Consider the following 25,455-nt stretch of genomic DNA (forward strand, 5'->3'; position numbering starts at 1 on the left):
AGAGCCATACAGTGCTGCCTCAAGTGTACTGTGCAGAAATCGCTTGTGTGTCTAAGATCAGGAACATTTAGAACTCCAAGGTTAAGTACAACACACTGCATGGAACAGTTTGCATCATATGCTAAAATGTATTTAACTGGCAGCATTTTTTAACCTTTGCCTCTATATTCATCTCTTCTTTTTTCCTTTCTCACTACTTGATTAGGAAGGTGTAGTTCTCTAAAGTTGACTCCTTTGTTGGGAGTGCTAAGAAATCTGATAACGCAAGCTTACCTTCTCATTTTGCCTAAGGAGAAACTTTTCAGCAGTGTTTCCATGTGCTATTGTAGCAAATTGCCTCATCAGGAAAGTGATATGCAAAGCAGTAAAACCCAGCCAACTTTTGTGTTTTGGAGGCAAGTGCCTATCTTCTGTGTCACAGTCAAGAAAACAGAGTAGTTCTTGGAGAAAGACTAGAGCAGGGTTAGCCAAGATGGTACTTTCAAGATGTTGTTGAACTTCTGCTCACATCAGCCTTAAGCAGCTTGGCCCAGTGATCAGAGGCGATAGGAATTGGGGTCCAGCATGTTGGTTATCCCTGGGGTAGAGTATCTGTTCCTTGTGTGGCTCATATATGAGACTACTTCAGGATTGTACCAATCTCTGATCCCAGTGTCGTGTTGATGGTAAGCTGTGGCTCAATAACACTTTTTGAAAAACACATACCCCTAAAGCTGCTTATTAGTGGTAACTGTTACTATGGAGTGAATTGGGGCAAGTATTTTCTGCAAAGGCACCCAGTTCTTAAAATTGGCCTTCAGTCACAAATTCTGACAGCTGGATTTCAATAGTGGCTCTGGATTTGTTCTCATTGACCCAATTGGAGAACAATCAGTAGCTCTGGCAGGATTTCCCCCCGAGGTTAACCCTCACCCACCGTGTCCTAGTCCTGATCCCAGCTGCAAATAAATATACACTCTCGCCATAAAGAACATAATATTTTCATGTTACACTGACATTTTTAATTTTATTGCAATTATGAGAAATTAAATTGTTTGCTCTATAGGATTCTTTGACCAGGATTGTCCACAGTGGGAAGAGTCTGGCCTGCTAGAGTGGCCACAAGTTGACTTTATGTAGCTGAACTCCTGAAGGAATAGTTGTTGACCTTGGCTGAATGGCAGGTAGGATGTACCAGAGGGTGGGATGGAGGGTTTCTGTTGATGGAATGAAGCTTGAAACTCTGGCCCTTGGAAGACTAATATGAAACCCTGTTTATGTATAGTATTTGTCCAGATACACTGTGTGCTGTTTGTGGCCTTCAAAGTAGTAGAGATAAAATACATTGCAGCATGTTCATCTTTAGCCACACTTCTGATTAGAAGGAGCTTGATTTTGCAATTTGACTGGGGATTGGTTTTGTCATTCACAGTAAATCAGCGGAAAAGTACAAAGTCAAAAGCAGCAAAGAAATAATTGTGTATGCTTATTGTTCATTAAACTCTGCTTCAACCCTACATGTAGGATAAAGGGTCGTATTCAAACAATGTTCTCTTTGTAAGCATTGTAGGAATCCAGTGTAGGGGGAGGACATGTTAATTTAAAAATGCAGGGGTGTTTGTTCAACTACCTACATTGTGTGATATGTGTAGGTTATTCCTCAGGGCATGTTCTGTGCAGGGTATTGGACCCTGTGTTATTTTTTGGTGCCATGATTTTGTGTGTCAAAGAAATCTTTTTGCCTATTACCACTGAGATTTGTATGTAATGTTAATTTGCCTCACCTCTTTCTCCCCAGGTTTGTTGGTTTCATGGACTACTCTTCTTTCGCTCTCAATATGAGACTCTCTGAAATGCTTTATTCTTTTGTTCTCTTGTGTTGGACCTATAAAAAACCTGCTGCTGTTTCTATAGTAATATCTGAACAGGCATAACACACTCTGTCATCCAAAGAAAGTGAACAGTTCAATCTCATTCAAGTTCACTCAAAAGTAGAGTCCGTGTGATAAAGTGCATAAGATGTTGGAATGGGACTGGGGAGATCCCTGTTTGAATTGCACAGCCATGCAGTTCAAAAACAAAATGTTTCCAAGTCAGGAAAAAGTCCGCTCTTTCCCATTCCACATCTTTCTGAATTTTGTATGTAATGACCTGGATATGCCCCATTACTATCAAATCCGTTCTGCTAGATCATGGCAACCTTATGGATGACCAGGCTCTATATAGCAACAGTCAACTTCTAAATGCATCTCTGCTCCCTGGAACCCACAGTGGACCTTTCTGGTCCTACAGCAGGGCTGGGAAACCTGTTGCACTCCAGTCCTCATCAGTCTCAGACAGCAAGGCGCCAAATATCACAGATGAAGCCAGTTGAAGTTCAGCAGCATCTGGTGAGCCAAGGTTTCCCCAGCCCTGTCCTGGAGAATGGCAAAGATACATTGCCGTGCCATACTATTGTCAAGTTTTGGTTTAAGAGCCCTTCTTATTTGTGCATATTGCTATTTCTATTCCCAACCTGAAATGTGAATATTATAAAATGGCTGTCCTGTTGTTCCATTTAGGTGAAAGTGAAGGGGCAAGGACAGCTATAAACCAGGAATGAGAAGGTACAGGAAATGACTCAGAAGATTTAGCTTTATTTAATTAACCATTTGTGCTTTTGAAATATCTCCTCACTGATTTTAAAACTACACTACTTAATGCCACAGGCAGAGGCAAGTTAGAACAGTTATCACAGCCTCTGGCGTGGGCAAGATAATTACATGGATCAAGAATCAGTTACAGAAAAGGTGTGTTCTTCCTGGAACATTCTGAAATCTGTACCAGTTTAAGACTTGTTTTAAACCTCGATGCCAGGGAGCAGTGTCCCAACCTGCAGGTATAGCTTTGGCTTCTCATACTCTACAATTACTCAAGTATACCCTAATTAAGAAGTCAAAATGACTGTTTTGAGAGAGAGGGATTTATTATTGTGGTCACTGCCAAAATTGCAAGTTAAATTTTCACTACAAGAAAAATCTGTTGCTTTTATGGATGCATACAACTTTCACTCCTTTTACCTTTTTTAAAAAAATCACAAACAAGTTCATTGTGCTTTTTGGTGAGCTTTTGAAGCTCTGAATTCCTACTTTTTATTTTGAAGGAGGATCCAGCTGATGGGAGGAAATGTTAGGATTACCCTAGGGTAGGGAACTTTCAGCTGGCCAGATGAGTATAATTTCCATTCCCCTTATCTTGCAAAAGCATGGCCAATGGCCAAGGAATGATGGGAGTTAAGTCCAGCAATAGTCTAGGGCCCTGCCTTTAGACTCTGGTCCAGTTCTGTCAGCAGAGGGAGAAAGAGAGACTACAGCAGAAAAAGGTTTAAAGATGCCAGCCACCAGCCAGTGATAGCACATGAGAAACAGGCAGGAGGAATGTTTTAAACAACTATTTAAAAGCTTTTTTTCAGTTATACAAAATAAAGGGGGGAAAGAAAGTAGGGAGAATTCTTAAGAGAAGCTTGGATACATGGAAACAGTGATAAGCAAATAATGGTAACTGTTAGTGGCTGTGTAAGAGAATTGGATCATTCAAGACAGGCCTCCATTGTTAACATTACTGACGATACCAGATCAGGTTCTAGAGTAGGGATCTCAAAGAACAAGCGTGGAGGCTGCAGCTCCCAAACAGCACAGGGAAGATCAATTCAGTAGTGGTGTGTATTTGGGGGGGGGGGGAGTTATTTGCTTTGTGCTGACAAAAATTGTTGGCCTACTAAAGTCTATCATTGCCAGATAAGAGGTCTGGAGAGAGGACATTTATTTTTCTTCTGCTTCATACAGCTGCTTTAATTCTGAAGTTTACAGGAGTGATGAGTCATTACAATATTGGACTTGGTGATCCAAGCTGCAAAATATGGCAGTGCCCTAAGAGAAGAAGCAGAGCTTCATTTTTCTTTTTACAGCCGGCCTGGCTTCTCTCATGGATAAAAGATGCCTGAATGTAAGTATTATGTTTGTTCTACTCATCCCTTCATTCAGTGAAGTGCTAATTAGAGGTTTACTTAAAATATGAGGGGCGGCTAGGTTAGACGCATACACAATAATGAAGTAATCCCAGATAAAGTAAAGCCTGCGTTCACGTTGAAAATGAGACATGAAAAGGGGTTCCTGTGATGCCACATGCATACTAAGTAGTTCTTTGTATAGCGCAGGATAGATGGCAAAGAGAAAGAGATGCCCAAAGTAAGAGTGTGGTTCAGTTGCATTGAATAATCTGATGGGGAAATCCCAGGGTGTTTACAGACCAAGATACAGGTTTTTTTTGGGGGGGGGGTGGACGTAAATGCTGCCCTTGAAACTTCCCCAGTCCCACCATGAGAGCTTTTGCCTAGCTAGGAAGTATCCTTAAATTGTGATGGTGCTTTTTTCTTGGATGGAAGACAACATGCAGAAACATTGCATGACTAGAGTCAATTCAGTGCTCTGCCCATATTTGCACGTGGTCCTGCCTGCCACTGGTTTGCAACTCCTGGAAGATTGCCCATGAGGAAATGTGACCCTCAGGCTGAAAAGAATCCCCCACCCATAAGAAAGAGTATGAACCAGAAGCAGAGGACAATTTTGCTTAGCCTGTGATAGTGCTTTGTATAGTCCAAGGTGCATCCCTCAATAGGAGACTATGAGCCTCTTCAGATGGAATGTGATGTAAAGATGCTGGGGGGGGGGGCATTCTGTGATATCTGTAAAACAAACAAATTTATCATAGAAACAGCGAATTGTAGAATTGGGTGGGACCCTGAGGACCATCTAGTCCAACACCTTGCAATGCAGGAATCTCAACTAGATCATACATGACAGGTGGTCATCCAACCTCTGCTTAAAAACCTCCAAGGAAGGAGAGTCCACCACCTCTCATGGGAGTCTGTTCCAATGTTGAACAGCTCTTAATGTCAGAAAGTTCTTGCTGATGTTTAGTCTGAATCTCCTTTCTTGTAACTTGAAGCCATTGGTTTGGGTCCTACCCTCCAGAGAAAACAAGGTTGCTCCATCCTCCGTGTGGCAGCCCTTGAGATATTTGAAAATGGCTATCATATCTCTTCTTTGCCAGGCTAAACATGCCTAACTCCTTCAAGCATTCCTCATAAGGCTTGACGCATTTGAAGCTTGTGGTCTTCCCCCCTAATCTTTTCACATGCACTACTGGCAAGCCTAGTGTTCCCCATCTTATATTGTCCAGCTGGTTCTTCCTAAATTTGTCACTGAAATTTTATTAGTTTGGGCCCAGTTCTTCAAACTATTACGGTCATATTGAATCCAGATCGATCTTCAGCAACACTGGTTACCTCTCAGAGTTGGGGTCATTGCAAATTTTATGACCATCCCCCTAATGCCTTCATCCAATTGGTTTATAAAGATGTTGAACAACAACAGGCCCAGGACAGAACCTTGTGACACTTACTTTTCCCCACAAATGATGAGTCAGCCAGTTACAAATGCACCTAAACTATTCTGGACTAGAACCGATTCAGTTGTAGCCATGAAAGGTTATGCTCACTTAACGGATGAGGACAGAGAAGAACTATATACCATGATCTGCAAAAGGTACTGTCAGCTACTTATAAAGCTTAAATGTACGCAGTATAAACATGGTGAGCAATGACAAAAACCACGAACAGGTGTTAACTAATAGCCTTTGTGGAGGAGAAACCATTGTCTCATTTCAGGGCAAAACAAATGCAACTTACAGATAAGAGCTAGTGCAGCAGTTTTATGTTGCAGTCTCCCTTTGAAGTTCCTTTGTTAGAGAACAGTTAGCAGCAGAGTGACCTAGAGGCAATTGAAATCTGACCAAAACATGTAATCTCTAGAAACTGCTCGGGAACATTTCAGTGTCCTAGACATAAATAATGACTTAAGGCAGCAACATTAGCAAATAAACTTCAAAGAAGACTAAGGAGGCATTGACTGTCTTCACGTTTCCCCCTGCATCATGATTGTTGCATCATGCGTAATAATAATAATTTATTATTTATACCCTGCCCATCTGGCTGGGTTTCCCCAGCCACTCTGGGTGGCTCCCAATAGAATACAGTGGTACCTCGGGTTAAGAACTTAATTCGTTCTGGAGGTCTGTTCTTAACCTGAAACTGTTCTTAACCTGAAGCACCACTTTAGCTAATGGGGCCTCCCCCATTTCTGTTCTCATCCTGAAGTAAAGTTCTTAACCCGAGGTACTATTTCTGGGTCTGTAACCTGAAGCGTCTGTAACCCAAGGTACCACTGTATTAAAAACACGAAAAAACTTCAAACATTAAAAACTTTCCTAAACACACACATCATGATTTGCAATATATTGCCAGGTCAAAAATTATGAAACTGCTCTCTCTCTCTATATATATATATATATCGTCCAGCCCTAAAGAAGACCACTATGAATTGCTGAACTAGAATTGATCATTACATTTGGTTATTTAGTCCTGAGTTGAGACTATAGTTTCTTCTCCATGTGCGGATAACACTGAATGCCCTGGTGGAGTAGGCTCTTATCCAGAAAAGCTTCTATCACAAATACTGGGCTCCAAGACTTGGTTTTTTTTGGGGGGGGGGGTTTGCTGTATCAGACAAACCTTTCAAGCTGTAGGGTTCAGTTACACCATTAATTCATGGTGTGAAGATACATGCAGTTTCAGATTATACTGCAGTAAATGCGCAGATACAAGTATGAATTCAGCAACTGCAGCTAAAGCGTCAAAGTATTTGCAGAGAAGCAAGAAATCTAAGTTTGTAGTTTACACTAGTGTTCTTTCTACACCTCTCTTTCCCATTTATTGAAATTCTTTGCCCTGCTAAATGGCACCTTTCATCCAATCACTGACAGCAGAAAGGTTTACATGGGAGAAAATGTTAATGTTATGATGTAGCCATTAAATTATAGGGCAGGGATAATATAAACACATGCAGTTCCCTTTCCAATGTTCAAGAGTAGAAATACAGAATGTTATACCTGAAAGATGAATAATCTGTAGGCAGAGCAAAAAACAGATTACAAGTAAGTTGTACTAACAAGTACAGGCAGCAATAGGAAAGTAATTATGGGCAGTCTTAACAGTCTTTACCTCTTTGCAGAGTGAGGTCCATCCCTATCATCCATCCTTCAGTGCTTCAGTAATTATCGGGAGGAAAGGAGGTAGGGAATATTTTGCATCCACAGGATCCAGAGCTCTCCTGTTCGCTTGGCACACCCCTGGAGCTTCCATACTTATATTCCCACCTCCATACTTACATTCCCCTGCTCTCTATTTAGTGCCTTCTAGAATTATTTTTCCTAGCAGGCAGAAGGCACACAAATGGTGCAAGGGGGGATCCCCAATATGGCTGTTCCCCAAATAGGCTTGTCAAGAGAGAGCACAGTCTAAAGGACTTCATTTTATAAATTCTAAGCATATCCTCACCTTCACATCTCAAGGAGAGAGCAGGTTTGTAAGGGCAATGCTGTTATCCAAGATATACCAGCCCTTGCTGGTTTGGGGCTTTATAATTACTGTTAATAATTTGATTTGTATCTTGCCTCTCCTCCCAAAGAGTCTAGGTTGGCAGATACAGCAATGATAAAACAAGAAGGCAGTAACTGGAACTTTTGGTGGTAGCTACATTGAGCTTTTTAAAGTAAAGATTGGGTAAGTGTTTTTAAATACACTTTGTATTGGACACTAAAGCTAACAGGCCTGTGAGAAGCACAACATGTACATTGTTCTCAGCAAATGAGCAACACTAGCCTTAGAATAGGTAGCACTCTGTAGAATGCACTCTGGTAGTTGAACCTGGTAGTGTGTCAAGTATAAATGACAGTGGCCAGCTCCTGAGAATCATGGAATAGTTTCAGCTGATTTCTTAGATAAAAAGCATTCCTTGGCATCTGCATCTCCAGCTGTACTCCCCTGCTGCGTGAATGTTCTTTCGTCAATGAGTTTATCATTGCGTCTGGAAAAGTAATCCCTGCATCTCCCCTGTACTAAATCTGGAAGCATCCATACTGGAGTAGGGAAGAGCTACCTTCTGGCTAGGAAGACAAATACAGTGTTTTTTTTAACTGTTAAATTAGTTGCACTAAAAGTCAGGTCTGGCTTTTAGTTCAACTAATCTATCTCAGTTCAATTAATCACTCACACAAGTGGTATTTCTCATAGCTGAGTGAGAGAAGGGGAGGGAGGAAAGGGCTGTTTAGTCACTCTTCTGTGTGTGACTTCAGCAAGTTGATACTGTGTAAAGCTGCTGCTTGTTAGTCCCCCTTATAAATAGGACAAATGCAAAAGCTATGATAAATAGGGTGAGGTGGGCTCATGGGCCTCTAAAACCTCCAGTAGCTGGAGAGGCTTCAGTGTGGATTTTGTTCTGCTTTAGCTATGATTGCATTTGTGTTTGTCAAAATGCATCTGCTGTATGCACAGAAGAGGCCCACAGCTATTTCAAGTAATGGCACATTACATAACTCTTAACCTGAATTTTATTCTTCTCCTATCCACATTGCTTTACAAGTTCAGTAGCAATATGCTGCATAAAGATGCATATATGGACCCCTCACCCCTTTAAACTTTGTAATTAATGAAAATTATGGTAAGCCAAGCCTGGGAATAACTAGCAAATTTACTGACTGCAGAGGTTGCCCCAGAAGCAGATTCCTTACATTTGCAATCTATATATCCAGCCAATTGCTGCACAATTATATAGCATTAGTAAAGGACAGATATTCCCTTAACAGAAATCCACAAATGTACTCACCATGTAAACCATTTCTCTCCCTGGAAAAGCAAACCATTCCAGCAAGGGCAAGATTTAGGTCCGAATTTAAAGTTAAACTATAGTTTGTAGGAATTAGCTCAAATCCAAAAGGGGTAGCGATACAGAAAGCTGAGCAAGTCACTCTGTAGAAGAATGTTTGTGTAGTTATCTGTGCTAATCATTCTGAGCAGGCAAGGATTCCAGACTAAAAATAAGGGCTGAGAATGCAGGATGGAACTTAATTTCCTTTTTGGTCTCTTCCATGCAGTCTTCAAGTTGCATCAGTAGTTATTTAGTTAGACACAACTGCCTAACAGCTTTGCTCTGGAGGGCATAAGTTTACAAAGGAAAGGTCATGGGAATTTCTATTGTAAAATTGCTGAACTAGGACATAATTAATTTGATTCTATTAGTTTCAGAGCTGAAGACCAATGTTTTCCCCTGCCACACCTATATAACAAAACCCCAGTATGAATGTTGCTTGAAATGGTCCCTTGTGCTCATCTTGTACACATTTAAGCTCTACACAGCATTGTCGGACTGTATCTTTTTACATTTTCTGGCCATTTAGCACCTCCATTTCCAAATTCTCTATCATATACACACACCTACTGGAATTGGTTACAAATTTCATAATGGCCATGCTCTGAGCAGCTCCCTTCCTAGGAAGGCCTGGCTTAAAAGATCTTATATCTGAGAATGAAGAGAGGACTTCACAAGCTTTGAAACAAAGTTTGGTGTTTAAAGGTTGTTAGTGTGTGATTGTGTGTACCCAGCAGCAAAACATAGAACATTAACTCATCCCAAACTATATAAATTAAACAAAGGAATGTTTAATCAATACAGTCCTTATTTTGAGCTTTAAAATTTTAAACAGACATTTCTCCTTCCAGGGATTTTTTTTATTGGAAAGTGTAAGTCTACTCCCACATAGTGAGGTCTTTTCTTCCAAGCAGCTTTGCAGTACAACCATTACCAAGTTCCTAAACCATAAACATAAAGAAATGTTCATACCAATAGTTCAACTAAAAATGTTTTAAAAGTGACATTGTATTGGTTTTATCTGTGCTCCACATAACAGCAAGCATTTAATACGATGACAATCAGTTTCTCAACTAAAATATCAAATCTAGACCAAACTTTACACAAACACACAATACCTGCATGATGACAAGCACAACAGACTAGTTCAGTATTTAAATAATGTTAGTATTGATTTTTGACACTTAAAGTCCACTTCCTCCAACCCAATACAGGACTTAAGGCATCCCTGCACAAAACACAACTCACTATGAGAGGTTGGGAAGTTTGAAATTTTCTCCTAAAACTGTGTTGGTATTGATATGATAGTTAAACCAGTGTTAAACCAATACAATATTTACATAGCACAGCACATTTGAGACACTCACTTGGGGATAAAGCCCACATTTTGGAACAGGACAAAGACCACCATGATTACAAGTTATTTACAGGTCCCTAAAATGACAAACTATGTCTGTACACTGGTCCAACAGGGCAGGCAAAAGCATGACATGCAGTTATTTTGTGAAGGATTTAAAACATGATTTGGAAGCACATTATTATGCTACCCTGAATGCCACGTCCCACCCTATGCTTCTCAAAGGTGGTCTCATCTTCTAGAATGGCAGGTCCCGCTGATACAAAAAAAAAAATCACACAAGGTTTACTTTGTGAAGACACTGTTGACTTCTATTCAGTTATCAGAAATTTGAAGGAAACGCGTCCCAGAAACTTGTCACGATCATCTTCATTTTTTAAATTGCTTGATCCTGTGATCTTGCATTCAACTGTTACATCTTCTTTGGTACTGGTTGTGTTAAATTCTAGTTGAACAGCTACTAGTGGCTGTAAGTAGTTTGGCTAGTGAGAGAGAATGAGAGAGAAGATCTTTTTTAATTAAAAATAATAAAGGCAGGTTTTTAACTCTCCTGAAGGCGCCCTAATTGCCCCAAATCACATCTCAGATGTGTTTTCGTTATAGCATTTTAGACCAAGCAAATGTTGGGCACACAGCAGCACTGGCAAATGGGCTTGTGAGACTTTCAGCTTTATCTATTATTGCTTAATCAGAAGCAAGCCCTGCTGTATTTGGCACTTCCTGTTCCCAAGCATGCATAAAACATTGCAGTCTCAGCCATCAACTCTTTCTTACTGGAATATGACAGAAAATAGATGCCAATGCCTTTCAGCCCCAGCTAACATAGCCAATGGTCACAAAGGATGATAGTGGGAGTACAGCAACATCCATAGGGTCACAGGGCCCTCCTATGAGCAAGAGCCTCATTTACAATTTCAATGCCCCTTTAGCCCTGGGCACACCCTACGGCCCAATAGCAGAACTCTCGTATAACATCTGAACCAACAGGTGGAGAGGCCTAAAGGGATGAATTGTGGCTCCTTGGCTGGGCAGTATCAAGTCTGAATGCTAGCTTACTACCAACCCACCCTCACAAATTTAAAGAAGTGCACAGGGAGTGATGTTCAGTTGCGGGCAGTCTAGTTAAATAACAATAGTTACTTTAAATAACAGTTTCAAAAGATTGTATTCAGTAAATTGTTTTGAGGAAAAGCAGCATGATTAAGATATACTCACATGTAATCTTTTTCCATAGTATGGGAAATACATTAAATCAAGTTTTCCCTCAGGAGGAAAAGTAGTTATCATAGCCTTGCCTTGTTCCTATAGATGGGAGATTATATATATATAAAAAACAAAGTTTTTTTAAAAAAAATAGTTTGTGGGCAAGCAAAAATAAAAGCACAATAAATATAGTTAAACTCTTTATTTTGTTCGCTTAAAATGATGTTAGGGTGAATATTCAGAAAGCCAGACACACAAAGTTAAGCTTGCTTAGCCCTTTGTTATCAGGTCAAGTGTACCCAGCAATGCCATACAAATAAAATACCTGATGGTAGTTACTAAGCAGGACAAAGTAAAAAGCAAGCCATGCCCTTCAGTGCTACTCCTTGTCCAGTAAAACAATAGTTGCAGGTAAGTCCAAGCCAAAAATACCTCCTCATGTAAAGTTAAAAAACTTCAATAATTGTGTGGTGGGAAGGAGGTAGGCATGTAAGAAATAAATGACAAATAAAAAGACGTGTGCTGTAACACACAAGTGTAACAGTGAAATACTAGTATCAACAAACTTCACAGACCTTGCAACCACAGCACATGCTACCTGAGCAGCCTTTGCACAATATTTCACAACTGCACAAACAGAACAGAAAATGCTTTCATGGATGTCATAAAAGCTGTGATTTCCTGTCATTGCAATGACCACAGGGATGACACCATCCCTTTTCTTAGTGCCACTGTGTCAGGCATTATCCATTCAGAGCCTGCCTCTCTTGATACCCCAGCAATGTGGCTATGTGTCTAGACTCCATTCAGACTTTGATCACCTCTAGATCTACATGGAAGAGACATCTTTTGGAATGTCGAAATCACTGAACTGTTCAGCTTCCAAAGAATCTAGTTATTTTAAGCAGACAGTGTCCATCGTATTCGGAAAAAGAAAAGAAAAACACTAGCCACTGACATATTATGCACTTGGAAGTATATGCCATGTGTTTCCATGCTGCCTGCAATCTTAATTTGAGAAAACAATATAAACCACTAAATCAAAAGAATCTGGAGTATACATAAAATATAATTAAATTCACATATACATGAATCAGCAAAATTTTAAAACATGTATACTTAACTAAATTATATGTCTGGGTAGGCTTGCTGAAATAAAGAAGTTTTTAGCAGGTGTCTAAAACAGTACAGAAAGGGTGTATGGCTAATGAGCTGCCATACTAGAAAACAGACTTCACAAATGTAGAAAGAACATTATATATTCCACAGAATGAGCAGGACAAAGTGGTCTTTCAAGTACACCAGCCCCAAACTATGAAAGGCCTTGTACACAAACAGTAAAACCTTGAACTAAACTCAGTAGCAAATAAGTATCCAGTGCAGATTTTTGAGCAGAGGTGGTGTAATAGGTTGGCAGGATTCCACTGCTGTCAACAATTGCTCTGAAGCATTCTCCACTAACTGTGGTTTCTGAACCAACCACATGGCAAGCCCTACATTGAATGCATTGAAGTAACCAATGCATGGACTGCTATGGTCAAGCTATCTTGGTCTAGGAACAGCCACAGCTGTTGTATACTAGTGAAGTTAGTAGAAGGTTCTCCTATCCACCAGGGCCTCTAGTGACAAAGCTGGATCCAATAGCAACTCCAGACTATGCATCTGATCCTTCAAAAAGAGTGCAACTACATCCAGAACAGGCAATTAGCAGATTTCTCTTGTTCCTCTGTCTATCAGGATTGAAGCTCAGTTATTTCCCCTCTTCTGTCCCACCAATACCCTGGTTCAGGGTCCCTATGACCACCTCTGATTCAGTTTTGAAGAAATAGAACTGAGTGTCATAAGCATCCTTGCTCTCAACAGCTTCACGTGGGTATTAAATGGCATTGGGGATTAGTGCCCTGTTAAGTGCCCTGTAGCACTCCAGGGGGATGAAAATCCTCCACACAGGTAGTAGTGGAACCACTGTTAACACAGGGATCCCTAATACCTATCACATGAAGCTGGTCCAGAAACCAGACAGATCTGTGAAAAAAGAGCAAGGTCACACTTCTTTTGTCCCATTCTCAATAAAGATTACCGTATTTTTCACTCCACAAGACACACTTTTTTCCTCCTAAAAAGAAAGGGGAAATGTCTGTGCATCTTACGAAGCGAATGCTGCGCGGAGGAGGGACGGACTAGGTGCGTCTTAAGGAGCGAAAAATACGGTATCTATCAGGGCGACCAGGACTGTTTCAGGACTGAACCATGAATGGAATGGGTGATAATCTGTATCATCCAAGGAAGTCTGACTGCTCCTCCACAATATTGTCTATCACCATCCCTAATTATGACTGGTTGATACTTAAGTCCAAACTACTGCCTCTTTCCAAGTTATGCAATGAAGTGCTTACAACACATAGAACTCAACCAGTTAATGAGGCATACAGATTACTGGTGTACACTGTCAAGTGCAGAATACTTGAAATAGTCTCTGCTTGATGATGCAAGGCAGACTGTGAAGAGCAGCTTTTTTGCTATTCACACTACCATCTTCACACTACCATATGCTAGGCATGATTATGTGCACTAACATAACCAGTGTTCATTCCATTTCATGGTGAGACTTCCACCACTTGCACTCTAGTTTTCATGCAGCCTGATTCATGGACCACAGCTTCCTAGAATACAAGGGAGTCTATCAGGCTCATCAACACTGGAAAGGACATTCAGCATCAATCATCTGCAATCTGTTTCTCTGGCTCAACACCAGGAGCAAAGCCTCTAAGCCTGCTGCAACATGAATAAAGTTTTCTGATAAAGGAGATGGAACTCTTCTGACCCTCCAAGTCTGGCCTGGTGTATAACAAAATTCTCCACTAATAAGAAAGAAAATGCTCCCAAATAATGCCTGAATCAGCCTTGCAACTAATGCATCATGATACATGCATCAAAGCCAGTATATTCCATCACCAAAAATAAGAGCTGAGAAAAATTATGGTGAAGCAAGAGCTGATGTTCTTTTAATTTGCATAAATTTAACCATTGTGGGGAAAGCTGGATGAAAACTATGCACTTTAAATTTTCTGTTGATTGAATTTAGCAGAGAACTTCAGTTGTGGAAAGCATGTCAAGCAACAAGTTGTATCTCACCACAGGAATAAAACTTCAACTGTTCCAAGTAGTCAGCATGCCGTATATAGTACAAAATGTTTGGGGAAAACATTACACAGTATATTTCACTTTAGTTACAACAGCTGCTTTCTGGTGTGATCCTAATTTTAAGCTATTGGACAGAAAGAAGCAGAAGGAGGTAAAATGAATGTTATTACACTATTGGGTCACATAAGGTGAAACACATATCTTTGATTCAGAAGTACAGAACAGCATAGGCTGGCAAAGAGGAAATGGAGTAGCTAAAAGAATTAGGCTGCATATGATACACTGCCTTCGTGATATCCATTCTCCAACGTATTTATTTACATTTATATACCACCTTTATCTTCCAAGTAACTAAAATGTGGTGTACATGGTTTTCCACCCCATTTCATCTTCACAAGCTTGTGAGGTAGGTTAGTCTTAAGAGATAGTGACTGGCCCAAGGTCACCCAGTGAGCTTCATGGCTGAGTAGGAATTCATACCCTGGTCTCCCAGGTTATAGTCCAACACTCTAACCCAGAGCTTTCCAAACTTTGCATGTCAATGACACACTTTCTAGACATGCATCATTTCACAACACAGTAGTTCAGTTTTACCAACAAACCGGAGGTTAAACTAGTCCCTTTTCAGTCCCGGGAAGAGCAAAGGGAGCATTAACGCGACACTGCAGCTGACACACTAATGTGTCACAACACAGAGTTTAGAAAGCTTTGCTCTAACCATTACACCACATCTCAAGGTGTCATCCAGGGGCCATTATTAATGTTCTTTTAAATCTGCCAGTCACATGCATGACAAGTGTTAACCCATGTAAAAACAATTATGGATGTAAACACATCTACACAAAAAAAGGACTTTAGATGTCTGAAAACAACCCACACCAGCTACAATCCACACCAGCTTTAGACCCAGAACAATTTTTGTGCCAGCACTTCCACACCTAGAACACATTGCTAAATTGGGTTAAAAGGGTGCAAAGGTTTTACAGATACAATATTAGCAGTGCTCACACATCACAGTAAACTATTGTTAAAGGTTTACTCTGAATGAGCATGTGCTTTGCTCCCCCTCCCCCCGCACAGGTTGTTTTGCACCAGACAAACCATGATTTGAAGCCAAGGTTTGTTCTTAGCTTACCAATTATGGTCTGAGTGAAATAACCATGTTCAGATGAAATTCTAAACCAGGAAATGTGGTTTGTTGCTCTGGCTTGTATCAGGAAGAGAAAGCATGAGCAATCTGGGCCACTGTCAAAGCAGTAAGAAAAATATGTACAGGTGGCATACACACATGCACATATAATATTCTTATAGTATATATGCAGATAATACTATATTAGTTTCACTTGGATAGTATATGTATTTGTAACAATAGTTATATCTGTGTCTTTTTTGCTCATTTCTAAAGTATCTAGTCTTGAGCCTTGCTTTTGAGATCAAGACATTAGTCACGCATACACCCTGCTCTCTCACTTCCCTCACCTTAGCTGTGTGGCCCTCACAATTCAAATTCAAATTAAAACTGATTCTTTTGTAATTTTTAAAAAACCAATAATATATATATTTTTTTAAATGAAGCTGATTCAATCTAAAATTACTTTGAGAGCCCAGATTTGATTTAGATTCAGAGCAGGGAAGGATTTGCTACATAGGAATAAGGGATGAGAAGGACACATACTTCTGAAAAACAAATTCATTCAACTCTGAATTGGGGGGCAAGGAACCTGCATTTACTTTCTCTCTCACACACACACACACATATCTGCATACAGATAAACATTTAAAGCACATGGAACATTTATAACAAAGAAACAGATTTTGAAGAAAATGGAGTGTGCTTACAGATGAACAATTCAAATGCTAAGATGTTATAATCTAAACTACTTCAGTGTTCATTTTCTTACCCACCATAAATATATTGTGTAAGGTGCATTTGCAGCATGCAGAGAAAAACAAAAGGTTGGTTATGAAATGGAACAAAAGAAAAAAGTAAATATGAGGAACCCATAATATCTACTCTAAATGAAAACTATAAAAACAACACTTTCAAGCTGAGCAACTAACTGACCCAAAGATAAAAGGGAAATTGCTAGCTTTTATAAATGAACAAAGGACTAAAAATACTCACAACATCTATGACTTTATAGTAAATTTGCTTCCCTAAACTTGCTTTAACATGAATATATGCACATTCTTATATGAAAATACTCACCTTAGCTTCACATGTTATAGCTGGCATTCCTTGAGGTTTTAATCCAATTATCTGAAATTTAGAAGAATATCTATAAACTCATTTTTGTAGGTGAAGGGAATACATTATTACTTATGTTGTACATGTGGAAAAAAGCGAATTATAGCAAGGCTGCAAGGAATTCTCTTTATCAAAAGGTTAATTTTTCTGTGATCCACTTTACAGAAAAGTTACTGTTCCCAAATTAAGAAGTTTGTATATTCAGAGTTTCAGGGGAAAGGGTAATGAAAGGCAGCTTTTCAAGTTCAACTATGCCAAAGCTGCTTATTTTCAGTAGGCCCACTCGCAAACACCAAATGTACAAATCCACAAATATTGTCTCCTAATGTGCCTGCTGAAAATAAGCAGCTTTGGCATGTTGAACACACATGCAATGCCCCTCTCCCTCTTTCCTAACATCACTGCCAATAAGATTTGACAAGAGGCAGAAGTTGGGCTCTGCTGCAATCTCATTAAGGTAATCAACTCAGTCATAACAGTTTTGTAAGATGTGCAACAAATGTGTGCCTTATCCAACAGCTGTGTTACCTATGCAATGGTTTTTGTACAGAAAAAGAGAGTTCTCAATAAGGAAGCAAAATATTAATAAGCAGAGTCTTCAGGATCAGGTACTGCAGAACTGCCCTGTTTTAAAGTACAGCCACAACAGCACTCAGAGGGTTCCACTTCCACATGACATTTTGAGCAGCAGCAGTTCATTACTTCAAATTAGGCATGTAACATTAATAGCTGAATCCAGATGGCATATGCAAGAGACATGTCACATAACATGCAGTCAACTGCCGAATAATGAAATATTTTAGCTAAAAAGTCTGCAGCAAGAGGTTGCAGTAAGTCAAATCACAGCCCTTATCTTTCTTTCTAGCAAGACACGTTAAAACGGTTTTGTATAGTTTTGTGACGAACAATTTTGGCCAACTGGCAGATAATCTCTTGCATGACGCAGGTAGGGCCCTTGTTATTAGCAGTAGCAGTACTGGCATTCAGCCCAGAAATATACTGCTAATAGTTTAGTGCTCTAAGCACAAAAGTTAGATGATTTCGAAGCTCCTGGGGATACAAAGGGAAAACAGGACAAAACTCTGCTCCTTTATGCAGTAAAAATGTAATAAAATTAGCCTGAAAGAAATGACACAGGTATGCAATTGCTTTCTCTCCAAATTCAAAACTGAGGGCAGCTCCACAGGCGTTTCTAACGGCACCTATAAAGCACTCCAACATGGGCATCAGTTAAGAAGCTTGCTCATGCAGGTGTTCCATAGGTGCACTGGAGTGAACACAGACATGCCTTAAGTGATGCTGCCTGATTGCAAGGGCCAGCCGGTCACTACAAACTATCCTTCCACTTGAAATGCAGTTGCCAGCAGAAACATAGGTAAGTTTTAGAAAGCTATAGAGTCAATATACTTACTCTATTCATTTTTACAATAACACACGGTGTTCCTTTAGCATAACCAAAAGTTGCATCTTGTAGTCCAGAGCATGGTCCCAAGTTAGAACGATTAAATTTGCACACTTTTTTTTCAGCATCAGAATCCTGTACAAAGAGTTGTCCTGGAGTACACGGGATGTTATCCACCTGCTTTGATTCATTATACGCTGGGGGAAACAATTCAATGCATCACATTATGCACTCATTAATTCAATACATATAAAAACTATTGACTTAACAGCTTCAAAGAATTTGGAGAATGATTTCCAAGCTTTGAAATAAAGTAACACACATTCAATATTCAGTATTCACCCAGACGACTACAACACACATTCAATAAATACTCTTCCTGCAGTGAAGGACAGAAAGAACTAGTGAAATATAGATTGCTTTAAGTCTACTGGAAAAGTATGATGTGGGGACACTGGGGCCATGCGGTGCAGTTAACACTGCTATAGGATTGTACAGTGGCCTTCAATTTGTTAATAGCTGAAATCCACCTAGAAGCCTAGCTGCAACATGAGAATCAAAAAGTTTCAAAAGTCCATGCATCTGGAGCTGGAACCTGTTAGCAATCTCAAGGTCATCTTTGCTGAAAACTAGCTCAAAAGGTAGCTGGCACCAAATGGTAACAGATGCTACTGGTTTTAATTCATTGCAAAACTGATGTCTCCTGCTGGATTTAGAATTTTAAGTTCATTAACGTCCAAGCATGGTGCAACATGTGCTTTATTATCATTGCACTGATTAAATTTCTGATGATTTGTAAAGAGCTTTGATCTACTCAAAAGAGAAAGATCCTCACTGGCCACTCTCCAAACTCCCACTAGAATAAGGGCTACAACTCTAAGGCCTGGTGTGGGCCCATTTGCGGCCCATCAGAAGTGATAGCAGATGTTGGAGATGTGCCAAAAACAAGAAGCTCAGTAACTGCTGGAGGAAAGTAAGAGCTTCCCATCCAGAAGCTTTAAACTTGCTCACCCTTAAGGGTCTGACAGATATGGGGACCAGACAGGTGACAGGAAACACAAAAATAAACATAAAAGAGCAAACCCCAATAGAATAAAGTACAAATGTATCAGCAATAGCTGGCAGAGTAGAGTGGTGATGCTATAAATCTTCAGCCATTAGGTGGCATTTTCAGTCTCGGCTGTTGCTAGGGTAACTTTAAAGTATGTCTTCTTGAAAACTTAAGTTTCATTTATTATTATTCTTGTTCCTCTACCTACCTACCAAGTATATAAAAAGGTAAAGGACCCATGACAGTTAAGTCCAGTCGCGAACGACTCTGGGGTTGCGGCACTCATTTTGCTTTACTGGCCAAGGGAGCCAACGTTTGTCCGCAGACAGTTTTTCCAGGTCATGTGGCCAGCATGACTGAGCTGCTTCTGGCAAACCTAGAGCAGCGCACGGATACACCGTTTACCTTCCTGCTGGAGCAGTACCTATTTATCTACTTGCACTTTGACATGCTTTTGAAATGCTAGGTTGGCAGGAGCAGGGACCAAGCAACGGGAGCTCACCCCATTGCGGGGATTCAAACCGCCAGCCTTTCAATTGGCAAGCCCTAGGCTCAGTGGTTTAGACCACAGCGCCACCCGCGTCCCTACCAAGTATATAACTGAATGCAATTATAGATCTGATATTAATATTTGAGACTCAGGAGAAATATTACTTTTATTTATGTATTTATTACAATTGCATACTGCCCTTTATCTGTAGATCTCAGGGCAGTTCGCAGCATAAAAATACAGCACCCAAGCAGTGGGCACAGCCAATGTTTATGTGCACATGCTCTTATACACCAACACACAAAATCAGCATTTCCAGTCCTCCCTATTTCAGCGCTAAGGTGGAGGTAGCTGAAAATGCTGTCTTTTACTTTTGAAGACCATGCAAATTTTCTTACTGATCTTAGTGCTGTGGTGCTTAATGTTAAGAACTGAGATAAAAGAGTCCTTTGTCTTAACCATCCATATGCTAAAACATACATCACAGCTGCAAGAAGAATATGCTTAAGCATCCACTGATACATCTAGTGGCATTCAAAAATGCCTGCTTTGTTTTATATATACAGTGGTACCTCGGGTTACATACGCTTCAGGTTACAGACTCCACTAACCCAGAAATAGTACCTTGGGTTAAGAACTTTGCTTCAGGATGAGAACAGAAATTGTGCAACAGCGGCACAGCAGCGGGAGGCCCCATTAGCTAAAGCGGTGCTTCAGGTTAAGAATAAGAACGGACCTCCAGAACAAATTAAGTTCTTAACCCGAGGTACCACTGTAGTGAGCTATCTGTAGTCTTAAAACAGGATTGTCATCAATTATAGTTGTGAATTTTTCATGATTTTACAGTTTTATCTTTTGAGATAAACCTTAAAAAAAATCAATTGTGGTGCCTGACAAAGGTATAGATTTCAGCTTCAAAGCCATTGCTATACAGTGGTGCCTCGCAAGACGAATGCCTCGCAAGACAAAAGGGTTTTTGGTTTTTTGAATTGCTTCGCAAGACGATTTTCCCTATGGGCTTGCTTCGCAAGACGGAAACGTCTTGCAAGTTTGTTTCCTTTTTCTTAAAACCGTTAATAAGGTTGCAACTTGACTTCGAGGAGCAACTCATAGCACGCGGTGTGGTAGCCTTTTTTGAGGTTTTTGAAGACTTTGGTGATTTTTGAAGCTTTTCCAAAACTTTTCCGACACCGTGCTTCGCAAGACGAAAAAATCGCAAGACGAAAAAACTCGCAGAATGAATTAATTTCGTCTTGCGAGGCACCACTGTACCAGGTATTTCAGGGCACACAAAATGGAAGTTGCCAATAAAAGTCTCCAATACAATACCAGAAGTGAGGCTTTTAGTGTATGTTCCAATAAAGTTCTAGAATTTAGCAGTTTTCTTTTTACAGCTTAACTGAAGTTTCTAAGTGCCTATACAAATTTGATGGTTTCCAACTTAGTTGCTACTCTTTCAACATGGGTCGTTGGCAAGTTACTTTTCTCAATACAAATAAGACCATATTTAATACAACAATGGTTGAACTTGCAGACAGACTTACTAGTTGTTCTTTTTTACTTTCTGGGATATCTCTCTGCAATGAAGATTGTGTTTCATACTGAATAAAGGCATGTCAACAGTACATTCAAGTCTGCATTGTTCTTATCAAAAAAGCATCCATGCTTGCTGCAATCTCCTTTTTCATTCATCTTTCCTTCCACTGTAGCTTGCCTTCGCTTTCTCAGTCACCTTCTCTTACTTTCAGCTCCTCTCTCGTTTGCCTTCTATTCATTTCTCCTCTCACTTTCCTCCTGTCATCGCCTCTGCCACCTTCGTTCACCTTTCTCTGTCTCTCATGCTCTGTCTGTCAACTCACTTTTCACCTTCTGCCACCTTTATTTGCCCCCCTTCTTTCTACTCTCACCTGCAACATGTAAAACAATAAATATGAGCATGCCTAAGCATGGGAAGCAGAGCACAGCTACTTAACACCATCTCTTTACTTAAGTTCCCAACCATCAGATTTCTAGTTTTGATGCTGGGCAGTTCCACCACTTTCATCCATTCCTGTATCCCCAGTGCTGCAAAATTAAGGCTGCAACTCTATGCACACTTACATTAAAGCAATGAACAAGTGGGTTTACTGCAGAATAAATATGCATAGGCTTGCACTAAGAAAATCCAATCTAACAAGAGTTATGGAGGAGGGTGTACCTTGTGTAAACAGGTTCTTGGCTAAACTAAGGAATCAACTGCACATCCATACCCCAATATAACCTGCTCCAGGAAAGGTTAAACCAATTTTGTTCCCTTTCATCAGCAAGGGCAGTTACAGTCATACCTCAGGTTGAATATGCTTTGGGATGAGCACGTTCGAGTTGCGCTCCGCGGCAACCCAGAAGTAACAGAGTGCGTTACTTCCGGGTTTCGCCGCTTGCGCAGACCTCAAAATGACGTCACGCACATGCGCAGAAGGCCAAAACGTGACACGCGCAGACACGCGGACACAGGTTACGTTTGCTTCTAGATGTGAACGGGGCTCCGGAACGGATCCCGTTTGCATCTAGAGGTACCACTATACTCTTATTCCTTCTTTCCTTTCTTTTAAATATATATTTTATACACATACTTTATTTTGATTTTGGCTATAATCAAGTTACAAAAAACATAATAAAGCAATCACATTTTTATAAAACCAGGACCTAGAAAACATAAATCATCTCAACAGTTCATTCATTAATTAAATAAATAATTAATGTCTTACCAATTTAATCTAATCAAACCCAACTGACTACAGTACTTATTACAGTCATGACAAATTGTATTACCCTTCTTTCTACAACTCTAATGTTATGCATTTACCTAGGAGAAGCAATCTTATTGTGAATCCTGCAAAACCTGGTCCTTGCTTCTCTGCCTAGCTCAAGTCTGTACTCTGTTTCCATGCTGGCAACAAACAGGAATCCCTCTACCTTGTCCCTCTACCTCCTCCACAGCCAGTAAGGAAACACAGGATAGTAGCAGACTAGTAAAGAACTGAAGGTTCATAATGTTTGTGGGATTATTCACAAGATTGCATTAAATAAACTTTACCAATAAACTTTACCCATTTCTTCACAGCCTACAATTATCACAATGTCAGTTACAATTCAGATGGATTCACAAAGGGTAGCACACTGGTGTTTATGTGCATGTAGCAGTTCAGGGCAGAATTTCAGTTTGAACTAAAAGTCTGAATACTGTTAAAAATATCCTTGTGGAAAACATGCCATTTCATCATGAAATCTGCAACTGTGGATAATTTGCTTCTGCTTGCTGTGAATGGGTGATAGACAAGTTACAGTTGCAATTTGCCAATCTTCCTTCCTCAGCTACCCAAATACACTGCTACAAGTATCCCAGATGCCCACTTATAAACTGTAGCTGGCAGTGTGAAGTGTCCTGCAACTTTCTATCCAAGAATACAGCAGAGAAAACCACACCAGTTTCAAATGCAATTCCCTAGGACTCCCTTCCCTGTCTAGAAGGACCAGTAGTCCTAGATCCGGCTTCCAAAGCACTGGCAGCTTTGCCAAATATTAACTAGGGTGTGTTACGTCTGCTCAATTTCATTTATAATGAAAGGCAGAAATCAGTCTCATATAAATACAACTGCACATGGAATGGCATGCATTCTGGAAATGCAACAAGAACACTGCTGGCCTGCCCCTTGCAGAGATTTTTCAAAGTATGTTTGCTCCTTAGCTTTCCACGAGTCAGTAACCTCATAGCACAGGGTATACATTTCATACATAGAAACAATGCCAACATTATAACCATGTACGGCAGGGGGTTGAACTGTTCTAGCCCACAGATTAGTACTTGGAGGGTGGCCATTTAGATCACAAATGACCCCCCGCCCCAGTGCTATCCATGTACCAAATGTGCTGCTTTTTTTTTGGCATGCTTTTTACTCAAGGCATACTTCTATGGCAGTTAATGGCAGAAGAAAGCTTGTTGATGCTAGATGGCAGAACTAGGCACTGTACTAATTTAAGACAGAAGGTCCAGCCCAGTGGCTTTCAACCAAAGTAGCATACAAATATCTCCAGCTTCCAAAGTAGACTGCAATGACACAGGTTTATTACATGCTAAAATGGTTGGGATTATACAGCCTTGTATTATTTGAATACATAGTTGTGCATTTTTCCTCCAAGGTTCCCAAGTATGGTTTACAGTGCAGCGTTAGCCCTCTGGTTTTAGGAGATTTCTCACTGCTCCTGAACACCGTCACAGCCCAGTCTCTTTCACCAGAAGGACCCTGGACAATCATACAAGAACCTTTTCGCATCCACTAGTGACACACTGCCTCATGGCACCTCAGTCTCCTGGTATGGAATATGCTCCCATTTCCCTTCAACATACAGCAGGCAGCATTCTCTACCAGTTGACATTTATGAAATATTTTCAAGACCAGTATCATGGCGACTGCAGCAGTGACCAATCTTGAGCATCTTAAGAGGTGTGACTGATGGCAACTAGGTTTCCACTCTCAAAGAAAGATGGCAGCATATGTAGACAAGAAATAAGCCACCAACATAATTTTCTAAAAGTTGGGTAAGGCCTAGAACCTTCAGTAAGAAATTATTAATACAGAATAGAAGCTGACTTGACACAGAATCCATTTTTCTTTTTAGCACAGAGTATACACAGTTTATGACGTGTTTCAATTAAATACAGAGGATGTGCCTACTGACTTTCAGAAGACTTGTTGTTCAGATTGCCAGTTGTTCTCAAAACTTTGAACAAAGTTACCTCACTCTTGTATACACAATAATAATTTAAATTTTTTTGGAACCTAAAAAGTTCCAAGGGGTGAAATACAATGACCTGATCACGTTCTAGACCTAACAGATGGAAGGGAGCTACTTTTCATTCCTGTTAATATTTTAAATAAGTTGCTTGCAAAATATATTTATACATACCTCCTAAAAATTCATGAAGTTTTGTCACATAAGCAGTGTAACTTGCTGACTTATTTTTGCTCAGGAAAAATTCCAGTGCAGTATCTGGCTTTGGTGAAATCATTAGTCCTACAAAAAAAAAAAAAAAAAAAAGAAACTAAAGCTAGCTGCTAATTCATAACACTACTCAGAAAGAATTATTCTGACACATAAATCCCTCCCCAAAATGTATTTATCTGGACTTTATAGAAATCATGAAGGAATGACCTGTTCACCTCTATTGTACATAATGATCTGAAAGTAATTACAGTATTTAGGTCATTTTTAGAAAACGTATCCCTCAATACTCAAATGATTTAAATGGCAGCATTATAATTTTACTGATTCGAGATTACATTTCACTTTCTACATTTAAGGTGTGTCTTTTTTATGCAGGGGTGATAACAGAGCAATCCAAGAAACAATAACTTCAATCAAATCAACTCCCTGAAGCCAGTGATAGTGAGGCCCACAGAACACCAATGCTGCATTCGTGTACTCACAGACACTGAAATTGAAGGCTTAGCCACACTAAGCATTAGCCAGTATCTTACTCTGTTTCAAATTTGTTTGCATATATTGTTTAATGGAGGGCTAATGCAAGTTGAGTCAAGATTTCAACATTGGGTTTAGCTGTCCAGTCTACATACCACGCTGTGTAAAAATTACTAGTCCTGCTTACCCTCACTAATCACGTTCTGTGGTCTGATGCCACCTTATATCACCCTAGGAAATTAAGGCACATGAGAAATGTTAAAGAAATAGACAAGTGGGGCCCCATAACAAAATGGTGTGTGGGATGTGTGTCTCTG

The 25,455-nt window shown here is 40.0% G+C and overlaps 1 protein-coding gene and 1 long non-coding RNA gene across 2 annotated transcripts in view; one reads left to right on the forward strand and one right to left on the reverse strand.

The window, feature by feature from the left end:
- The first annotated feature begins 7,379 nt into the window (after positions 1 to 7,379).
- Positions 7,380 to 14,502, forward strand: LOC114597836 (uncharacterized). Its single transcript, XR_013393146.1, has 2 exons — positions 7,380 to 7,639; positions 13,973 to 14,502. It is a non-coding gene; the product is annotated as an uncharacterized LOC114597836 (long non-coding RNA).
- The window catches only part of ATP1B3 (ATPase Na+/K+ transporting subunit beta 3), a 35,148-nt gene continuing 19,247 nt past the window's right edge, over positions 9,555 to 25,455 (reverse strand). Inside the window, exons 3-7 of the mRNA XM_028731195.2 lie at positions 24,626 to 24,733; positions 18,147 to 18,334; positions 16,697 to 16,747; positions 11,356 to 11,442; positions 9,555 to 10,622 (exon numbers count right to left, since the gene is read on the reverse strand). Of these exons, the coding sequence (XP_028587028.1) occupies positions 10,452 to 10,622; positions 11,356 to 11,442; positions 16,697 to 16,747; positions 18,147 to 18,334; positions 24,626 to 24,733 (605 nt within the window). The 3' untranslated portion in view covers positions 9,555 to 10,451. The remainder of the gene's footprint in view (positions 10,623 to 11,355; positions 11,443 to 16,696; positions 16,748 to 18,146; positions 18,335 to 24,625; positions 24,734 to 25,455) is intronic.

This window comes from Podarcis muralis, chromosome 6 (genome assembly GCF_964188315.1).
Source record: "Podarcis muralis chromosome 6, rPodMur119.hap1.1, whole genome shotgun sequence".
Classification (NCBI taxonomy): domain Eukaryota; kingdom Metazoa; phylum Chordata; class Lepidosauria; order Squamata; family Lacertidae; genus Podarcis; species Podarcis muralis.